The sequence below is a fragment of the Lutra lutra genome, chromosome 16, assembly GCF_902655055.1.
Source record: "Lutra lutra chromosome 16, mLutLut1.2, whole genome shotgun sequence".
NCBI classification, from domain to species: Eukaryota; Metazoa; Chordata; class Mammalia; order Carnivora; family Mustelidae; genus Lutra; species Lutra lutra.
In genome coordinates, this window is record NC_062293.1 from 53,367,130 (window position 1) to 53,383,761 (window position 16,632).

At 52.6% G+C, this 16,632-nt stretch overlaps 1 protein-coding gene across 2 annotated transcripts in view; it reads right to left on the reverse strand.

Annotated features, from left to right (window-relative positions):
- Positions 1 to 2,972: 2,972 nt before the first annotated feature.
- The window catches only part of LOC125087019 (protoheme IX farnesyltransferase, mitochondrial), a 131,913-nt gene continuing 118,253 nt past the window's right edge, over positions 2,973 to 16,632 (reverse strand). For both annotated transcript variants that reach the window (XM_047706842.1, XM_047706843.1), the window contains exon 7: positions 2,973 to 4,838. In XM_047706842.1, the coding sequence (XP_047562798.1) occupies positions 4,432 to 4,838 (407 nt within the window). In that variant the 3' untranslated portion in view covers positions 2,973 to 4,431. The remainder of the gene's footprint in view (positions 4,839 to 16,632) is intronic.

Here is a 16,632-nt window from a genome sequence, read left to right on the forward strand (position 1 = left end):
GGGGCGGGCGCCACTCTCCTCCACCCTCAAGGGCTGGTCCAGGACCCCAGCAGAGACCGTCGTCCCTCCTCCAACTCCGGCCACACACTGCCCCCCACAGCAGCTCCCCGGAAGCCACCCACAACTTCCTTCTGTCACTGACTGATCGTCGGCCTGGTCAGTCCTGCTTCTAGGCTCCAGTGGACACAGCGGTGAGAAAGAGTGCTGCCTTATTGGGGTTCGAGTCTAATGGGGGTGCTGGGGAAGCAAGGAACGGTCTATAGACAGGTAAATACAACACGAAGGTTGCATATTGATGGGTCCTAAGGGAGACGGACGCAGCGGAACAGTGCTTGGCTGGGTGGTGGTCTCCAGGTAGAGCAGGCACAGCCCAGAAACACGTCAAAAACCCAAGCCAGTGGGCAGGAGAGGAGGTGAGGGGTGGTCAGAGTCAGGACAGAGGACGTTTTCCAGCCAGCGGCCTCTGCGATGGATTGCCATGAGCAGTGACCCAGGCTGGGCCCATCACCCAAGCTCGCCCAAGCTCACCAAGCTCGGGGAGGTCAGATGCCACCAGATGCCTTGCCTCTCGGATCTTCTGCAATGTGCCTGGTGGGGCCCAGTGACCGTGGGACAGAACCTGAATCAAGAAGTGAGAGCCAGGGCTTCTTTGATCCAGAATATCTCTTCACATCTTCTTTTTGGTTAGGAAATTGTGGCCTCAAGATGCAGGGAAACTGTAATATTTTTGAGTTTCCAACAAAGACTAAGCAAGTGTACTGCTTACTTCTAGTCTATGCTCATCTATGCTCATCTGCATTGATGAGCAGATAGAAACGTACCTACAGTTGACAGCTAATGGGAAAGACCCCAAAGCAGTCCGCCAAGTGTTCACACCGATGGCCGGACCCTATTTATCTTCCTCTTGCCTTAGACGCCTGGTTGGTTGAAACCACTGACCCGACCAGAGGGAGAGAATGTGCCCCCGCAGCAGCAGAGCCTTGTGGGTCATCCCCCGTGGGCCTCTAATTCCAAAGAAAGAACCAAGGCAACGTCCCCATCTCCGTTCAAGTCAAATGAGCTGTTCTCTTGGAACGTGAGCATGTCCTTAGAAGGGACCCTTCTGCGGTCAGTTAGAAGTATCCAATCATCTGGGGCGTGTCGGGAGTCGGGGACCCCGGCTCTAGCAGAAACAGAGGGAGCCTCCCGTCACACCAGGGGCAGCAAGCACGAAAAGCTTTGCTCTGCTCCCAGCATGGCCTGCCTGGCAGAGAAGTGCTGGGTCCTCGTTGTTTCCCTAGCACAGCAGACAGGAGGGGAGGAGGATGGCGGGGTGGGGGGAAACCAGGGTGAACTAAACGGCGGGAGCTTCTAAGCCCAGCACGGCTCTCGACAGTTTTTCCTTTTCTCTTCCAGAACGAGCAAATGGGGTGCTCAAAGCACATGGGTCGAAAGGTGTTTCTATGGAGCCCATTTTTATGTTTGAAAAGACAAGAGCGGGGTCCTGGGAGCAGGGAAGGCATTCCCCAGGCAGCTGCAGGCTTCCAGAGGCAGAACCTTTGGTGAAATGTGGTTTTATCCTTAGAACAGATACGGTGGCTTTCTTGAAATAAAGGGAGGCTGGTACAGTTTCCCCAGGGTCAGAAGGAACACTGCGCTAAGAAGCAAGCTTTTAAAAGAGCTAATAATGAAGCAGCCGGTTGCGTCCTTTCCCCCTTTTATTTGTTTGCTGTGTTCTAGAATAACCAGCCTCCCGGTGCAACCCTGTTTCTTATCTCCAGGCCCTCCTCCTGCTTCTGTAGCCCCTACCCCATCAGGGCCCCCAGGGGCCTAGTCCTGCACTTGCAGCCGAGTGGCCTGAAGGACCCGAGTAAAAACTGATTAGTCCAGAGATCACGTCCCACACTGTGCTCCTGTCCACTAATCCAGGAGCGGGGTGGGAAGTGTTCCTGGGGAGAAGGGTCCTACACTTGGGAAGGACCAGGGAAAGCAAACACAGAGACTTTTTTTTTTTTTTTAAATTTTACTTAACTTTGGGGACCCTGAGGCCGTGCTGCATGCATCTAAGTGACACCTGAAGGGAGCTGTCGTGTTGGCAAGACTTCCCACCATTAAAGAACAGGCTTCACCCACCTCGATAATGCTGATGAGCACGGAGTCCTTAGGAAAGGTGGTCAAGGTCAGGTGTGGAGAAACAAGGTGCCCCAGGACTCCAGGGGAGCGAGCAACATCTTGGGGCCTGGAGGGTGGCGGTCCCTGGAGCCTGAAATCCACGTTCCACACTGGGACCTACCGGGCAGGGGTTTGGGGAGGTGGAGGGGTCATCTGAGAACAGGGTGTCCGCAGGGAGGTCTGAGGCATGGCGGGAAATCCCCAAGGCGGCTTCACATCGGAGATCCCCGGAGAGAAAACTGGGTCTGAGCACTGAAAAGCTGCAACTTCATTTGCCAGACGGGGACGGTATAAGTCGTCGGTATTTTCCGAGCAGGCAAATGACAGGCCTACGAGGCACTAAGGATGATTTCTGTGCTGGTTTGGAAGAAAAGAAGCGACTGGGGGATTCCAAACCGAAGGGAGGGTGAGGGCAGGTGGGTCATGGCTTTTCTTCTTAATAATCACGATGCTTAATAATTATGGCTCATTAGTCTTTGGAGTGTACAAGTATTAAAAATCAAGTTTGGGGGCTCCTGAGCGGCTCAGTTGGTTAAGCGTCTGACTCTTGATATCAGCTCAGGTCAAGGTGTTGAGATCGAGCCCCGAGTTAGGATCTGTGCTGGGCAGGAAGTCTGCTGTCTCTCTCCCCTACTTAAAAACAAAACAAAACAAAACACACCAAAACAAAACACAAAAAACTAACAAAAACCTCCCCCCAGTGTGTTCACTTCTACCGCCTTGACACAGAAATACTGATACGTTCTAATCATTTGCTAGCTCATAAAAGTGAGTCATCATACAAGGTGATTAAAGAAAGTACCTCACACGCGCGTGTGTCCTTACATACCGGTTTATTGCGGCAGCAAAAGAGAATGGAGGCATTTTACACATCTGAAGGCTGCAACAAGGTGTTGATGTTCTTTGCACACATTCCTACGCCGTGTTCCCCACAGTCAAGAACGGGGATACAGCCAAGAGGTAATATTGCAGATAAGTAGAAACAGGGGTCAGACGGTATCTGATGCTTTAGAAATGTCTGAGAACAGGCACATCGCAGGGACCGTCTGAATGTTGCTTAAACTCCCCAAAATGAATTCCTCCGGGGCAGCAGCGCCCCAGGAGACGGAGTAAAGCAAACACCCTGTTAAGCATCAAGACCTTCCAGGAAGTGGGATTTGACAGTGGACTAGTGGTGCATGTGAGGGATGGATGGAAGGAACCACAGGTGACTGAGGCCACACCTGGCTACAGGTGAACTCACACAACTCCCAGAACTGGACGAATCCCCAAGAGGAGTCCAGCCCAAGCCTCTGGCTCTTACGGCCATTGGACATATGGGGATACTTTCTGGATTCAGAAGGTACCTGGAGAGAAATGTGGTTTTTTACTAAAGGGACAAGGACGTGAGCTCTGTGGCTGGCTAGGCCAGCTCACCTTTTTTCCGGATTTCCCTGCTCCGGTGGGCAGCAGAGGCCAGAGGGGGACAGTAAGGGGTCAGAGGCAGACGGACTGCTGGTGGGAAGTCTAGCGCACCCTCCCAGAAGGAAACGCTTCAGACACCTCCTGTATTTCAAGCCAACTATAAAGATGCCTTTGATTCCGCTTCGTAATGGGGGTGGGCCCGGGGCTGGCAGTCCTGTCCAAGATCCCCTAGGCAACCGTTTGGAATTCTCCCTTCCGGAGTCGGGCAGCAGCGCATCCTTGGTATTCTGTTATTGTTTGGGGGGATGTGCGGTTGAGAATACACGTGAGAAAGCCGGAGCCGGGGCCCCCAGCTCACTCACAGGGAGGGCCGGCGGTGAGCACATCTTCCCTGGGACGCGGCCCTCCAGACACCTGAGGACGCAGGACCACAGACGCAGTCCCAGTGCTCCCTGGGCATCTGGCCATCTCGGCTGGCCAGGTGGGGAGAGAGTGTGTGTGTGTGTGTGGCAGGAGAAGGAAGAGGTGCCCTTGTACATCCACAGGAGGAAGAAGAAAAACAGCACGGGTGTTGGAGGAAGAAATACATAAAGACCCTTCAAGAGAACAAGATTCTCTTTGTATTCATCACCTGAGCCAACCTATTTATTTGGGGAGCATTTCGGACGTTATCATGAAAAAAAAAAAATCGTCCGGTGTTCACTGAGCACCAAATCTCTGTACGATCTCGTACGAAAACCCAGCAATTTCCCTTCTGGAGCTCCAGAATTACCAACAGTCTTGTCTCACCGCAAAGGGGGCAGAAAAGAGTACGTCTCCCTGTCCGCGTTTTTTCTCCCTTTTTTTTTTTTTTTCCCCCGCGCGCCCCCGGGGGTCTCAACCCTGAGGCTCCCCCGCGGCCCCGCCCGCGCCCGGGGGCCGCTTGCAGGTGAGCAGGAGTAGCAGGAGCAAGGGCAGGTGCCACAGGCTGCAGAAGAACAGCTTCCGGGAGCTCTTCCGGTCCGCGTCGGCGTAGAACCGGAAGCCGAGGTAGGAAATGTACAGGTTGATGGGGAGGGAGATGACCGGGAAGGCCCACGTGGTGACCTGGAGTGCGGGCGCTGCGGCGGACAGTGCGATCAGGGCCAGGCAGTGGCGCAGCGCGACGCGCCGGCACAGGGCCGGGTGCGTGACCGACATCATGCAGTAGCCGCCGCGGGAGTAGTCTTCGCGGAGGCCCCAGCTCAGCGCGTTGAAGTGGGGGAACTGCCACGAGTAGAGGATCCCTCCCAGGAGAAAGGCTCCTGTGCGCGGGTGGAGAAGAGGGGGGAAGCAGAGAAAGGCTGTGGTCAGAGGGACACAGGGGCAGCGTTCCCTGGCGCCGCAGGCCTTGCCCGCCCCGCCCTGCCACCGCCTGCCAGTCTGGGTTCTCGCCTCGGCTTGTCTGGAGACAAGCCCCGGGGAGGGAGAAGTGCGCCCTCTCCAAGACCCCCCAGCTTTCTCAGTACGCCCGCTCCTCCCCGCCCCAGGACGTAAGCACCCGGGGCTCCCGTTCACGCAGCGCCCACCGCATTGCCACGACCGCAGAAACCCCTGCACCGGCCCTGGGGACCCCCGAGTGAGGGCTTCGGCTCTCCTGGCCAGCGAGGCGCTAGGGGGAGGCGGAGGGCTCCGTCCCAAGCTGGCCCGGCCACCCAGACAAGACCCCCCCACCTCCGGGGGGCTGGCTGCTCCCTACTCCCAAGGACGGTACTAGGTACTAAACGCAGCCCGGGACCCACGCTCAGCATCGCGGCTTTTGTTTGCGTCCTGACTGTTCCACCGTGGACCGCCAGGGCTTCCGGGACTGGGGTCTGCACATTCCACAGCGCCTGCACCCCGCGGCAAGCAGGAGGCATTCAGACAGCAGCGTTCAATCGGCGGAGCGGCAGGAAGGGCCACGGTCCCCGAGCAGAACGAGAACTTGTCTGGCTTTGCGGGTTTTCACCGAGGATGTATTAGGGTCTGGAGCAGCATTGAGTCCCTCTGTCTGGAGCAGGGCCTCCCCTCACCCACAAAGGCGAGATGCAGGCACCTACTAAGACTGAGACTACCATGCAGTTTAGCTCATTTACTCCTGTCTACAGGCTGTTAGGATTTATGCTCAGGAAGTGAGCCAAGAAGGTCAGAGGATGTTAAATTCTACAAAAAGAGCTAAGGGAGGGATTCAGAGTGAGTCTGTCTGATGTGGAGACTGGCTTGCCTACCACACTAAGCTGCCTCCCCCAAGTCCCGACTACAGGGCTGCTCATTCCCATGCAGGCAACTCCCTGCCCAGTTACTCAGGCACGGAAGTGTTTGCTGAGCACCTCCCTGCCCATTTACTCACATGGAAGTGTTTGCTGAGCACCTACTACTAAGTGGCAAGCACTACAGGGGATAGGACGGCAAGTACAAATCCACACGTGCCCCTCCTGGGGTGTGGGGGGGTTCACCAGCCAGGAGTTAGATCAAGAGCCACACTAGTCAATCTACCTCACCACGCAACAGCTGTGCAGGAAAAGTTTGTGCCACGAGGGCACAAAATATGACCCAGTTGAAGTGGGCAGAGGAGACATCTCTGAGGAAGGGAGATCGGAGCTGAGCTCTGCGGGAGCTGAGCAGAGTGACCTGGTCCCCTGCAGGCTGGCAGACGGAGAGGTTGTCACGAAGGGGCAAGAAGGAGCATGGTGTAGCCAGGTATTAAAAGGAGATGAGAACATGTGTTAGGGCTCATAGAGCTGTCTATTGAAAGGAAAAAAAGGCCAGTTGGTCTGTATGATAATTTAAAAAAATGTATCAAAGTCAAAAAAGGAAGCAAGTGTGGCTGGAGGGGCGGGTGTGATGCACCACCCCCAACTTTGCCAAGTACTGGTTTGATCATAAACGCAACAGAGAGCTGTGGAGAGATGGTAACATGTTTAAGTGTGTGTGTGTGCATGTGTGCATGCGTGTGTGTGTGCGGGCGTGCACGTATGCACATGGGGGCATGCACTTGTTGGGGGGGGGGGCGAGGAAAGGGCCATGGTGTCTCTTGACCAATCTGTGAAAGAACACACTGGAGGGGCCCCGAGCAGGTAGGGGACCCTGATCAGGGGCTGAGATGAGAGGTGACAGGAGCTGGTATCAAGGTGGGGACAGTGGGTTGGACCTGAGAGGCCTTCCTTAGGGAGGCCAAGTGACAGGGAGTGAGTGTGAAATAAGGAGGGGAAGGAGAGGGAAGTACCAAGAGGGGCCCCGTGGGGAGGCCATTCCTTGAGATGACAAACAGGGGTAGGACTGTGCATGTGTGACCTTGAATGTGTTCAGCCTGACGCGCCCCTGGGACATCCAGATGGCAACCAAGGAATCGTGAGGAAGGGTCTGAGCTAGGATGTGTGTCTGGAAGCTACTCATACTTGCGTCTACCACTGGGCAAACCCCGGTGTCCCATCATTACGTGCTTCCGTGTTTTCTGCTTGAATGCAAATTCCTGAAGGGAACGTTCATTTTCCTTTGCATCCCAGGAGGAGAATATAGAAAGTGCTTGATGCCACTGCAGTAAAGGGTCATCACACGCATCAGCGGGAGCCCACGTGTACAAAGGCAGGCTTACTAAAAGCCACCCGAGGTTGCTGTTTTCTGGCACTGATTTGTGAACCACAGGCCTATTAGGATTCTGCTTCCCCTCCCCCTTTCTCCCTCCTCTGGGATGCTCTGCCTGGATCCCTTGCTCCTGACCTCCAAGTGGCTCCTGGGGGTCCTTGGTCAGGGACCTGAGAGCTCCCTAACCCGCTGTGTTATCTACCCCAGCCAGCACTGGCCCGCACAGAGGCTGCAAATTTGTAACCACGGTCCTATTTCAGGTAATGAGGATCTTTTAAGCCCCTCGTCTGTGGGAACGTTCAGAGAAGGGGGGTTGGGGCGCACTACTGCTAAAACAGAACTCAGCAGGCGACAAGGCAGTTTCAATAATTCAGAATTGTTCAGAAAACCAGGCTGGGGCTTCCAAGGTCCTGCAGGGGCCTGTGGCGCCCACGCCGAGGAGGATCAGAGGGAAGGAGCCTCTCTTTTAATCTCTGATGTGTATTCCTCGACAGTGTGGGCTGTGCAGCGACAACAGGGGCAGGCTTTCTCATCACCCCACAGACAGAGTGGTGACTTTTGCTCCTATCGTTCGGGGCAGACGCGTGCCCGTTTCTGAGTTCAGCATGTCAGGCAGCTGGAGCGTATCAAGTAGGGCTCTGGTGGGTGCAGACTGCGGAGGCCCAGGGGCCGGCTTTCGGATCCTGGGGCAGTGTCTCGTGGGTTCCAGAAGGCCATCGACTCATTTACAGCCTTCCATGATTACCAAATAACCAAGACTTGACGCACGCATCCCCGTGAGGGCAGGGTTGCTGCCAAGTCCCTCTGATCCCTTTTAAGCCTGTCTGTAAATAACCTGATACGTCTACATTTTAGTTCAAGTAAACGTAACCCCAGTCGGCTCAGGGAAGGCCTTCCCAAAGGCAGCACGGGCATCATGCCCCAACTAAGTGGAAAGCTCACCGCTGGGCCACGTCCTGGGAGCTATGGGGGTGGCAGACAACAGTCCTTGTACTCAGGTGGGGAACACTGGGGTCACACACAGGGGAGCGTGCTCATGGTGGAGGCACGGAGAGCTCTGTTTGGGGCCATTCTCAGTTTGGGGTTCTGGCAAGACATCCCGGTTAAATGCCTTGTGGCGGTCACATGCCAGGCCTTGGGTGGAGGAATTATACACTCACTCCTGCTCATGGCCACCTTCCAGTGAGTGACATCACTCCTCCTACGGATGAAAAGATTCCTTAACAGGCCTCCACGGGGATATTCACACATACCAGCCCCTTCTCTTGGAAGGGATGCTGCCCCACGTGGACTCAAACAGGTAACAGCGGACTGCCGGGTGCCAATTCGAATGCTGACGCTACTGGGCAGAGACAGGGCTTGATGGGAGGAGAAACTCTATCCGCCATTTATTGGGGGTCTCAGGACCTTTAAAAAAAGTTCGTTTCCATTAGGGACAAACAGACAGTCTCTGTCTTGACAGTGAGTGCCCCTGGGGAACTGGAAAGGGCAGAAGGGGAAGGTTCGACTTCTCGGCTGTGTGCTGATGGAAAAGGACCAGGAAAGGGGGCGCTATTAGATTCTCAGGGCCTTGGGGCACTCTGAGGTCTTGAGCATGAGGTACTGGGAGCAGCCCGCCTGCTGTTCAGGACCTGTCTCGTACCCAAAGGTTCTGAACAGATTATGGGCCGCAGTGATAACAACCAGGGTCGGGGTGGGGGGAGGGGGGCGGACAAGGCTGAGACATGCCCTGGCAAGAGACGGGATGTCAGTGAGGGCTCAGATCAGGGGAGGGCAATCGGGGAAGCCAGGGCCCAGTAGCCCTTCTGCTGTTGTGTTGAACAGAGCTGGGAAAAAGCGAACTTCACCAGGAAACCAGGCTGGAAATGGTTAAAATGATCCAGGCCCCAATGTGGGCTCTTGCTTGCCTTTCTCAAAAGCCCTCTTTTTTTGTGTGCCAACTGGAGTATTCTGTTTTGCTCAATCTGCATTTTCAGTTATGCTTCTGCTTAAAATAACATAATTAAAAAAATCATTTTCATAAGAGTAGCATGCTGCCTTCTATGCGAGAGGAAATTGGGTGTGGGTTTGGCTCATGTCACAAATGAAAGAGCTTTAGAAATCACAGCTTAGCCTTAATGGATTGTAATCAGAAAACCACCACCCCCACACGGTTCTACTTGATGGGCCGCAACTGCCTGGGCTCCTACAAAAGATGTAAAACAAATTGCTCTCTTCATCAAGATAAGGTGAACTGGAACAGGAAGACTTGGATTAGTCCGGGGGCTGTGGTGGAACCCACCTTCCTTGTGGGGTAAACACAGAGCACTCAGTTCACGGGCTCAAAGGCCTGGGCTCAGCCTCGCCCCCCACCGCCCCCCCCAACCCAGAGCAGTCTGCTGTCCCTGGGACCCGCTATGTGATGAGAGGTGCAGTGTGTGCTCGAGGGCCCTCAGCTGGAGTCTGGCCAGGGAGGCAGACAGCACAAAACAGGAGGACAGCTTCTGAAGGTCACCTTGGGTGGAGAGCTGTGGGGGACCCCGAGGAGGAAGACCCAAGTCAGCCTTAGAGAAGTCAGGGAAGGCTTCCTGGAAGAAGTGATTGGTAAACTGGGATCTAAAGATGGTCTCCGAGTTCCAATCTGCTCACACAAACTGTGCCTTTTCTGCTCCTTTTCACTGTGTTTTCTCATTTCCCTCCCCATCACTGTAGAAGCTGTGCACGTATGTGGTTTAATTGTATCCGGAAGACCTGTCTGCTTCCGGTCTTTTAGGCAAAGATCTGTCGATCTATGAATACAGGAAATACCAGAAATCTGGGAGATAGATAGGGGTATCTGGGGGGTATGGTTCTCCAGAGGGAAGCAACTTCCTGGGCTCACAATGCCACAATCCCAGCTCCAGGCGACACCAGAGGATACCTGGGTGTGTCTGCGGCATTCTTTCTTTTCTTCCATATACAAAAATGGAGACCAGCCCACCTACCGTACTGCGTGTGTGTGCAGAGCTGAAGGGAAGCCGTGTCTCCTGTCGCCTTGCTCTGATTAGGGGGACACGTTAATATTAGGTGGGGCAAGGCTAACCAATGTCTTCCTAGTGGCCCGTTGCAAATACATGCGTTTTTAAAGCCTCTCAAAACATCTATCGATCATTTTTACATCATTCCAACCAAGGGGCTGGGGGAGTGGGGCAGAGATCTCAACCACCGCCACCTCTGCTCAGGTCGGGAAACACTTGTCCATGGCATCCACCCATCATTTTGTTGGCAAACAAAGCCAAGGCCATTGCAGCCACATGGTTTCCCGAGAGGATGGAGACAAAAATCTTCAAGTTGGAGTTCTGAGTCCCTGTGAGTGCTCTCCTAAATCAAAATTCCTTTTGGAACGGGGTTCAATGGTTTGCTTCCTCTGCCCCTGGTGGGCGCACATTCAACAAACCCTTCCTGCCTCGACCCCAAACCCCATTCACTGTCATTCTCTGCCCACCCATGGCCTTGAAAAAGACAAAGAAACAGCTCTAGTGAACCTTGGTGCTGAGCTGCGGGGGTCTGCCCTCCCCAGTACAACAGGCTCCCTCCAAGTGTGGCCCTTGGTAGCCGGTCTGTTCCCTGACTGGTTGTATTTGTGCTCTCAGGGGTACACGGGTATGTAAACTGGGGGCTGGCTGGGGGAGCAGAGCCAAACCCAAACTTCATGGTCACAGACTCCAAAGCCTTCTCTTTGAGGGCGAACACAAAGGGGCTTGTGAAACAGGTTGGCTTCCACTGTGCAATAGACTTCCACGGCGCTGGCCATAAAGGGAAGTGGGTGTGGGGCCGGGTGATCAGCTGCGCACTGATAAAAGGCAAGACCGCGGGTCCTCTGAAAACAGGGACCAGAGTGGGCAGTGACGGCTTGCCCTGGAATTCTTTGGAAGTGACTCAGGAATGACGAAGAGGCCCAGGGAGCAGGGGCCCAGGCGCTCTCCCTCCCTCACCGTATCGTGCACCGCCCACCATCCCCGTGCCCACAAAGTCAACCGAGGCTTCCATCTGCAGGGAGACCGAGGCAGAGGAGGCACAGAGCTCTGACTCTGGAACAAGTGCTCCCCCCCTTTCTTATTTCCCTCTAGGGAAGTTTAGTTGGGGGCATCTCTGCAGGTTCTCTATGAAATCCCAGCGCTCTGTACTCCCCCAGCTCCCATCTGAGGGCATTTCCGTGTCTCTGATCTGAATACAAGTATGTTCCCTGAGGAGCAGTGACTAAACGTGCATCCAGTGCCGGACACCGTGTCTGCTAGAGGCTGCCCTTCCTAGGCATTATCATTTCCCTCAGGAAGGCACGGGCCAGGCCCCTAAATCACCCCTGTGATCAGCTGGTCAGCTCCGGGCGTGCTTTCTAGGGTGGACCAAAGGCGGCCTCTAATTATACCGCTGTCAGTCTTGGGTCTAGCACCACGTTTGTAGGACGTTCTTTCTCAGCCTTTTGTGGGTTTTGTCTATGAAGAGAATAAGGGCTCTACTACTGTTTGGTTTGCTAATATTCCCACGAAGATGTTCCTTGTGCACCCTGTCTTTAAAAATATCATTTGTCTTAATTAATGCAACCCTCGGAGGCTAGTTACGGAAAAGGAATCTCCCAGAGAACGAACACAGACGCTCACTTTCATGTTTCATTTCAAACTGAACCGGGGTTCTAAAGGGAATCTTTCAATGTGCTTGGGTTCAACGGAGGCAGGTACTTAGGAAGGTCTTGATAAATATTTGTTGAATGAGTGAGTGAATGGAACATTCCCTCTGTTCTATTCTTTTCTCATCCTGGAATAAAGGAGGTAAATAGAGTGAAACAGTATTTAACATTTTGTAGTTTACCAGCTGAGGCTAAAAAAACCCTCCTCTTTTTTGTTACTAAAACCATCCATCTGCCAAATGTCACTTGCCGATAAGGGCCCTTAATGGAGTCCTCATTTGTAACTGAATGTGGGCTGACATAATTAATGTTTACCGCACAACAACATTTGAATTACAAACACGACTGTTGCCCTCCTGCTTTCCACAAACTTCCAAGACCTGGGATTGGGTCCGATTGGGAGAAAATGACCAAAGAGAATCAGAGCCTTCTTAAAGCAGTGGGGGCTGTGGGGAGAGAGAGGAAGAGAGAGAGGGAGAACTCTAGCGAGCTTTGGCAAGGAGGAGGGGAAGTACTTTACCCTGAGGCTTCCAAGATAAACTAAAGTTCGTCCCTGGAGGTAAACACTGTGGAGAAGCCTAATGCCTATGGCTCCAGGCCCGCTGCAAAGCTTGGCTGTCTGCTGCCCGCACTTCATCTGCCAGCGACCCCTTCCCCGGGGCCCCTCGAAGGTCACTTCTCTCCCTGTTGTCCTGGCCACACCCGGGGCCAGAAAACGGCCCTCTGGTTGGCCTTCCTGGTTGGTTTTTTGTTTTTGTTTTTGTTTTTTTTTGTTTTTTTTTTTTTTTTTTGCTTGTAAGCATTTTCACTGTTTTCAGGGAATAGCGGTTCAGCTTAAAAAAGAAAAAAAGAAGGCAAAGTAATTAGGCAGGCGGGAGAAAAGGTCTAACCCCACGTCCTAGAAGGAAATGGACACAGGTACAGTCCCATGATCATGATTACCTTTATGGACCTGCTGGCCACAAACGGATGTTTCTGAGCTGGGTCCCAGGGTGTGACAACACAGCCCGCTGGGGACAAAAACCCCACTGCAGACTGTTTGTGCAAAGCTAGCTGTTTCCAGCTAGAAGAGCATCATATGGTAAAGCGCAGACACCAAGAACTTGCACTGGTGTAGCTTTGCCAGTTTCCACCCTCTGATCTGTTTGGCTCCCTCCCACCCCAATTCCAGCCTCCCTCTCTAGGTGCTGGGGTACCTATAGGGCTAAGCAGGTGCTCTCGCTCTGCACCCATGCACCCAGGGACAGCTAGAACAATGACATGCTTTCCGCACTACCTGATGAAGAAACAACAAAGTAGTTGGGGGGGGGAGGGGCAACCAGAATCCTATGGGATGTCCTTAGGCTTATTTTAGGTTTTCCGTCTTGATTGGAGGATGGGAGGCTGCGTAATCCTTCTCTTCAGTGCTCAGACCCTCTGGAGGTCCTAATTGGCCCTTGGGCCACCACAGAAACCACAAAAAGATCTAGATGCTGAGAAGGGGGAAAAGTACTTTGGAACATGAACACTTCCTTACTCTGCAAGCTGTCTGCCGCCGTCTGGGATGCAAACTGTTTTCTACAGCTACTTATTTTTTTTTCATCTTTCTTCTCAACTAGACAGGCCTAGAAGATGTAGGGTCTCCATCGCCCATATGCCTCAAGCCGCACTTTCAAAGGAGACCTGACAGATCCTTCATTAAATACTAGAGAGGCGAAATTTGGCTAGGGAGGGTGGGAGGGTGGAGGCCAGGCCCAGGACAGGTAGAGGCCTGCTAGAGAGGGGGCAGGAGACAGAAGGCACACAGGCTTGGGAGGACCAAGAAGGAGGGCTCAGCAAAGTACTGCTTTCCAACACCAGGGAGAACCCGCCTATAGTACACTGTTAGATGATCCCAGACTCCGGGCCCTGCTGCTGTCCTGCTTAAACCTGAAATACTGGCTCTTCAGTGCCTTTCGCTAAAGGCTGAATTCCTCAGTGCCCAGCACAGAGCAGGTCCTCACTGACGCCGGCGTGAGGAAGCAGGCTGATGAGCTGAGTTGGGGGTCTCCTGGCCTCTTCTCCATCCTCCTCCCTTCCTATCACTGCCGTTCAGGGAAGGACTTCAAAGACTTTTTTGTTCATACGCTTCTCCCGTCGTGATCACTCTTGGGAGGGTCAAAGACAAAATGATTTGGAGATGCCACAGAAGGGAAATATTTGGGGCCACTTTTTGTCTCAGGAGGGGGCTTCAAGCCAACGCGTCCTCCTGAGATAAGAACCCGACGAGAGTCCTAACCTCTGTGGGTGACAGAGATGAGTGCGTCTCAGACAATACCAGCTGCCCCAATCCTTAGGTATTTCCAAGATACCCTGACAGCTAGAGCTGTCTCTGGCTCTGGCTCTGTCTCTGCAGGCTGGTGGTTCTTAAAGTGGCCCCTGGACCAGGGGCATGGGCATCACCCAGCCGCTTGCCAGAAATGCAAGTTCTCGGGCCTCAGGAATCTGGGTTTTAGCAAGCCTGCCAGGTGATTCTGAGGTGTCCTCCAATTTGAGAACCACTGCTTTAGAATCGGGGGAGACGATGCCCTAGTGTTTAAAGCACGAACTCCCAGGGAAGATGGAACGCACAGGTTCGTTAGGGCATCCGTGTGTCCTTCTCGGCAGAACTGACCCGGGAACTTTCCGCAAGGATGGAAGCGCCCACCCTCTGTGCCAATCAGTGCGGCAGCTTCTGGCCATGTGTGGCCGTGAGCAGCTAAAAGACAGCTCCTGGACTGAAGAACTCGGTGGTTAAATTTATTGAGTTTACACTGAAATTTAAATAGCCACATGTGGCGAGGGGGTGTCCTAATGGATGGCACAGTTCTAGAAAGTGACCAAACATATGTATATATAATCTTATTCAACCCAGTGTCTAAAATCCCAGTGATATCAATGTTGAAACTACACTCCCTCAGATTCCACCTTATTCCTCTGGATCACTTCCTCCTTCATAGGCCCTGGCACATAGCTGAGGCTCCGAAAATATTTGGCAACTGACCTGGGATTAACCTAGTTCTGTCAGCTGTAAAATGGAAGGTATTTATTCAATGGCTGATTGATTGATTCATTCATTCAACTTTAATCAAAGATTTGCTGCTTATCTCAAGTTTGCTCTAGCAAATTAATGTTTTGAACTTTTTTTTTTTTTTTGAAGCAGTTTAAAGCATTATGTAAAGTAACACTTTGTAAATCTGACAAGACTTCAGGTGTAGGACTGGACCCGGGCGTGAGTTAGAATTCGGGAGGATGGGGGGGCAGTAAACCAAGCTGTACTTGGGTGCCCTGCCATGAGCCTCTAGGATTTGAAGAAAAAGGATGTAATCCAGGTCAACCACCAGAGGAACTTCTCTCTGTGGTAACACCGATCTGTTTCAGACGGCTCTGCCTGATGTCAGGGTGAGTTCAGGTAGGTGACGGGGGTCTCATTTTTCAAGATAAACATGCACTTTTACCCTGCAACCTAACTCTGGCCCTTAGCTGTCCCTCACTAAGGAATTTGTATACAGACGACTGCATTTGGAGTACAGAAAGATCATACCCCCAATTTAAGAAAGAATTTTATTTTAAATATGACTGTTAGCAGTTTAGCCAAATCCGCACTGTCCCTGAACACTAAGGACACCTGCCTGAATGTGCACTCCTAAGCAGGAAGACGTCTGCAAAGTTCTTTCTTTCTCTGGCCTCTGGGGATGCAGCTCTAGCCAACACGGGCTGAGGCTCAAAATCCCGCTCGAGGGACTGGCCTGGGAAGACAACAAAGGCTTCCAACCCTCAGCAAGAATCTAGGTGACCGACAGAGGTGACCAAGTTCTGTGTGGCCCTGGAATGGACTGCTGCCACCAATCTCCAGTGACACTGGTACCCAGGGCTGTCATACTTGGCCCTAGCCGTGAATCTGTCTGGGGGTTCTCAGAGAGATAAGGTCGTTTTGGGGGCCTAGTTCCTTTAGGCTGGGTTTGAGGAGCTTGGGTAAGGTTCCAGCAGTCCTGGCAAGGTGTGGGGCCGTGTCTGTCAGATAGGCAGGTGACTTGGGGCACCACATCGCTGCAAATGGGGGTCACTTTCAGGGGCTCCACCTCAGATGTCTGGGCAATCACTAGAGAGTTCTGGAGAGGTACAGACTGGGGCTCCAGGCAGAACTAGGAGGAGGAATCCAGCCAGAAATTTGGCAGTAGGCAGGCGTGCTCTATAAATTGCAAACGAGGGGGAAACTCGGACACCATCTAGTCTAGGGATATCAAACCCATGCTTCCCACGTTTTCCACCCTCGCCCAAGACAGCCATCACTAAGGACCAGCAGTCTTTCCCACCAAGCCTCCTAACAGTTACAAACTGCTCAGAGTTTGCAAATCAATAAAATCTCATGACCTTTTTCTTTTTTTTTTTTCTAAGTTATAAAACACTGGAGACTTTATTTCCAACACAGAAGAAACAATTTCTGAAACACCTTAATAAATCTCAGTAATTGTTAGAACACCATGAAGTCAAGCAGAAAACAAAGGATATCAATTTCTCAAAAGATCAAGGTCAATAGAATTGGTTTCAGCAAGCATTCAGCAATTTATAATGAGATCAAACTTGTCATGACCTTTTTCAATCTGTATGAATCATCTACTGTACAAACGAAGAATACTTAATAATTACTCACTTAATCCTCATGGCAACTCCATGAGAAGGGACCACGTGGGAGAGGAGGAGACAGTAGCATAAAGAAGTCTAGAATGTTCCAAAGTGTGCATGGCTAATGAAAAGTGGAGCTGGGCTCCGAAACCGGGCACCCCTGCTCCAGAGATCACTGGCTCCCACATGGACGAGATTCTGGCTTGGGGTTTTATCATGGAGTGAAC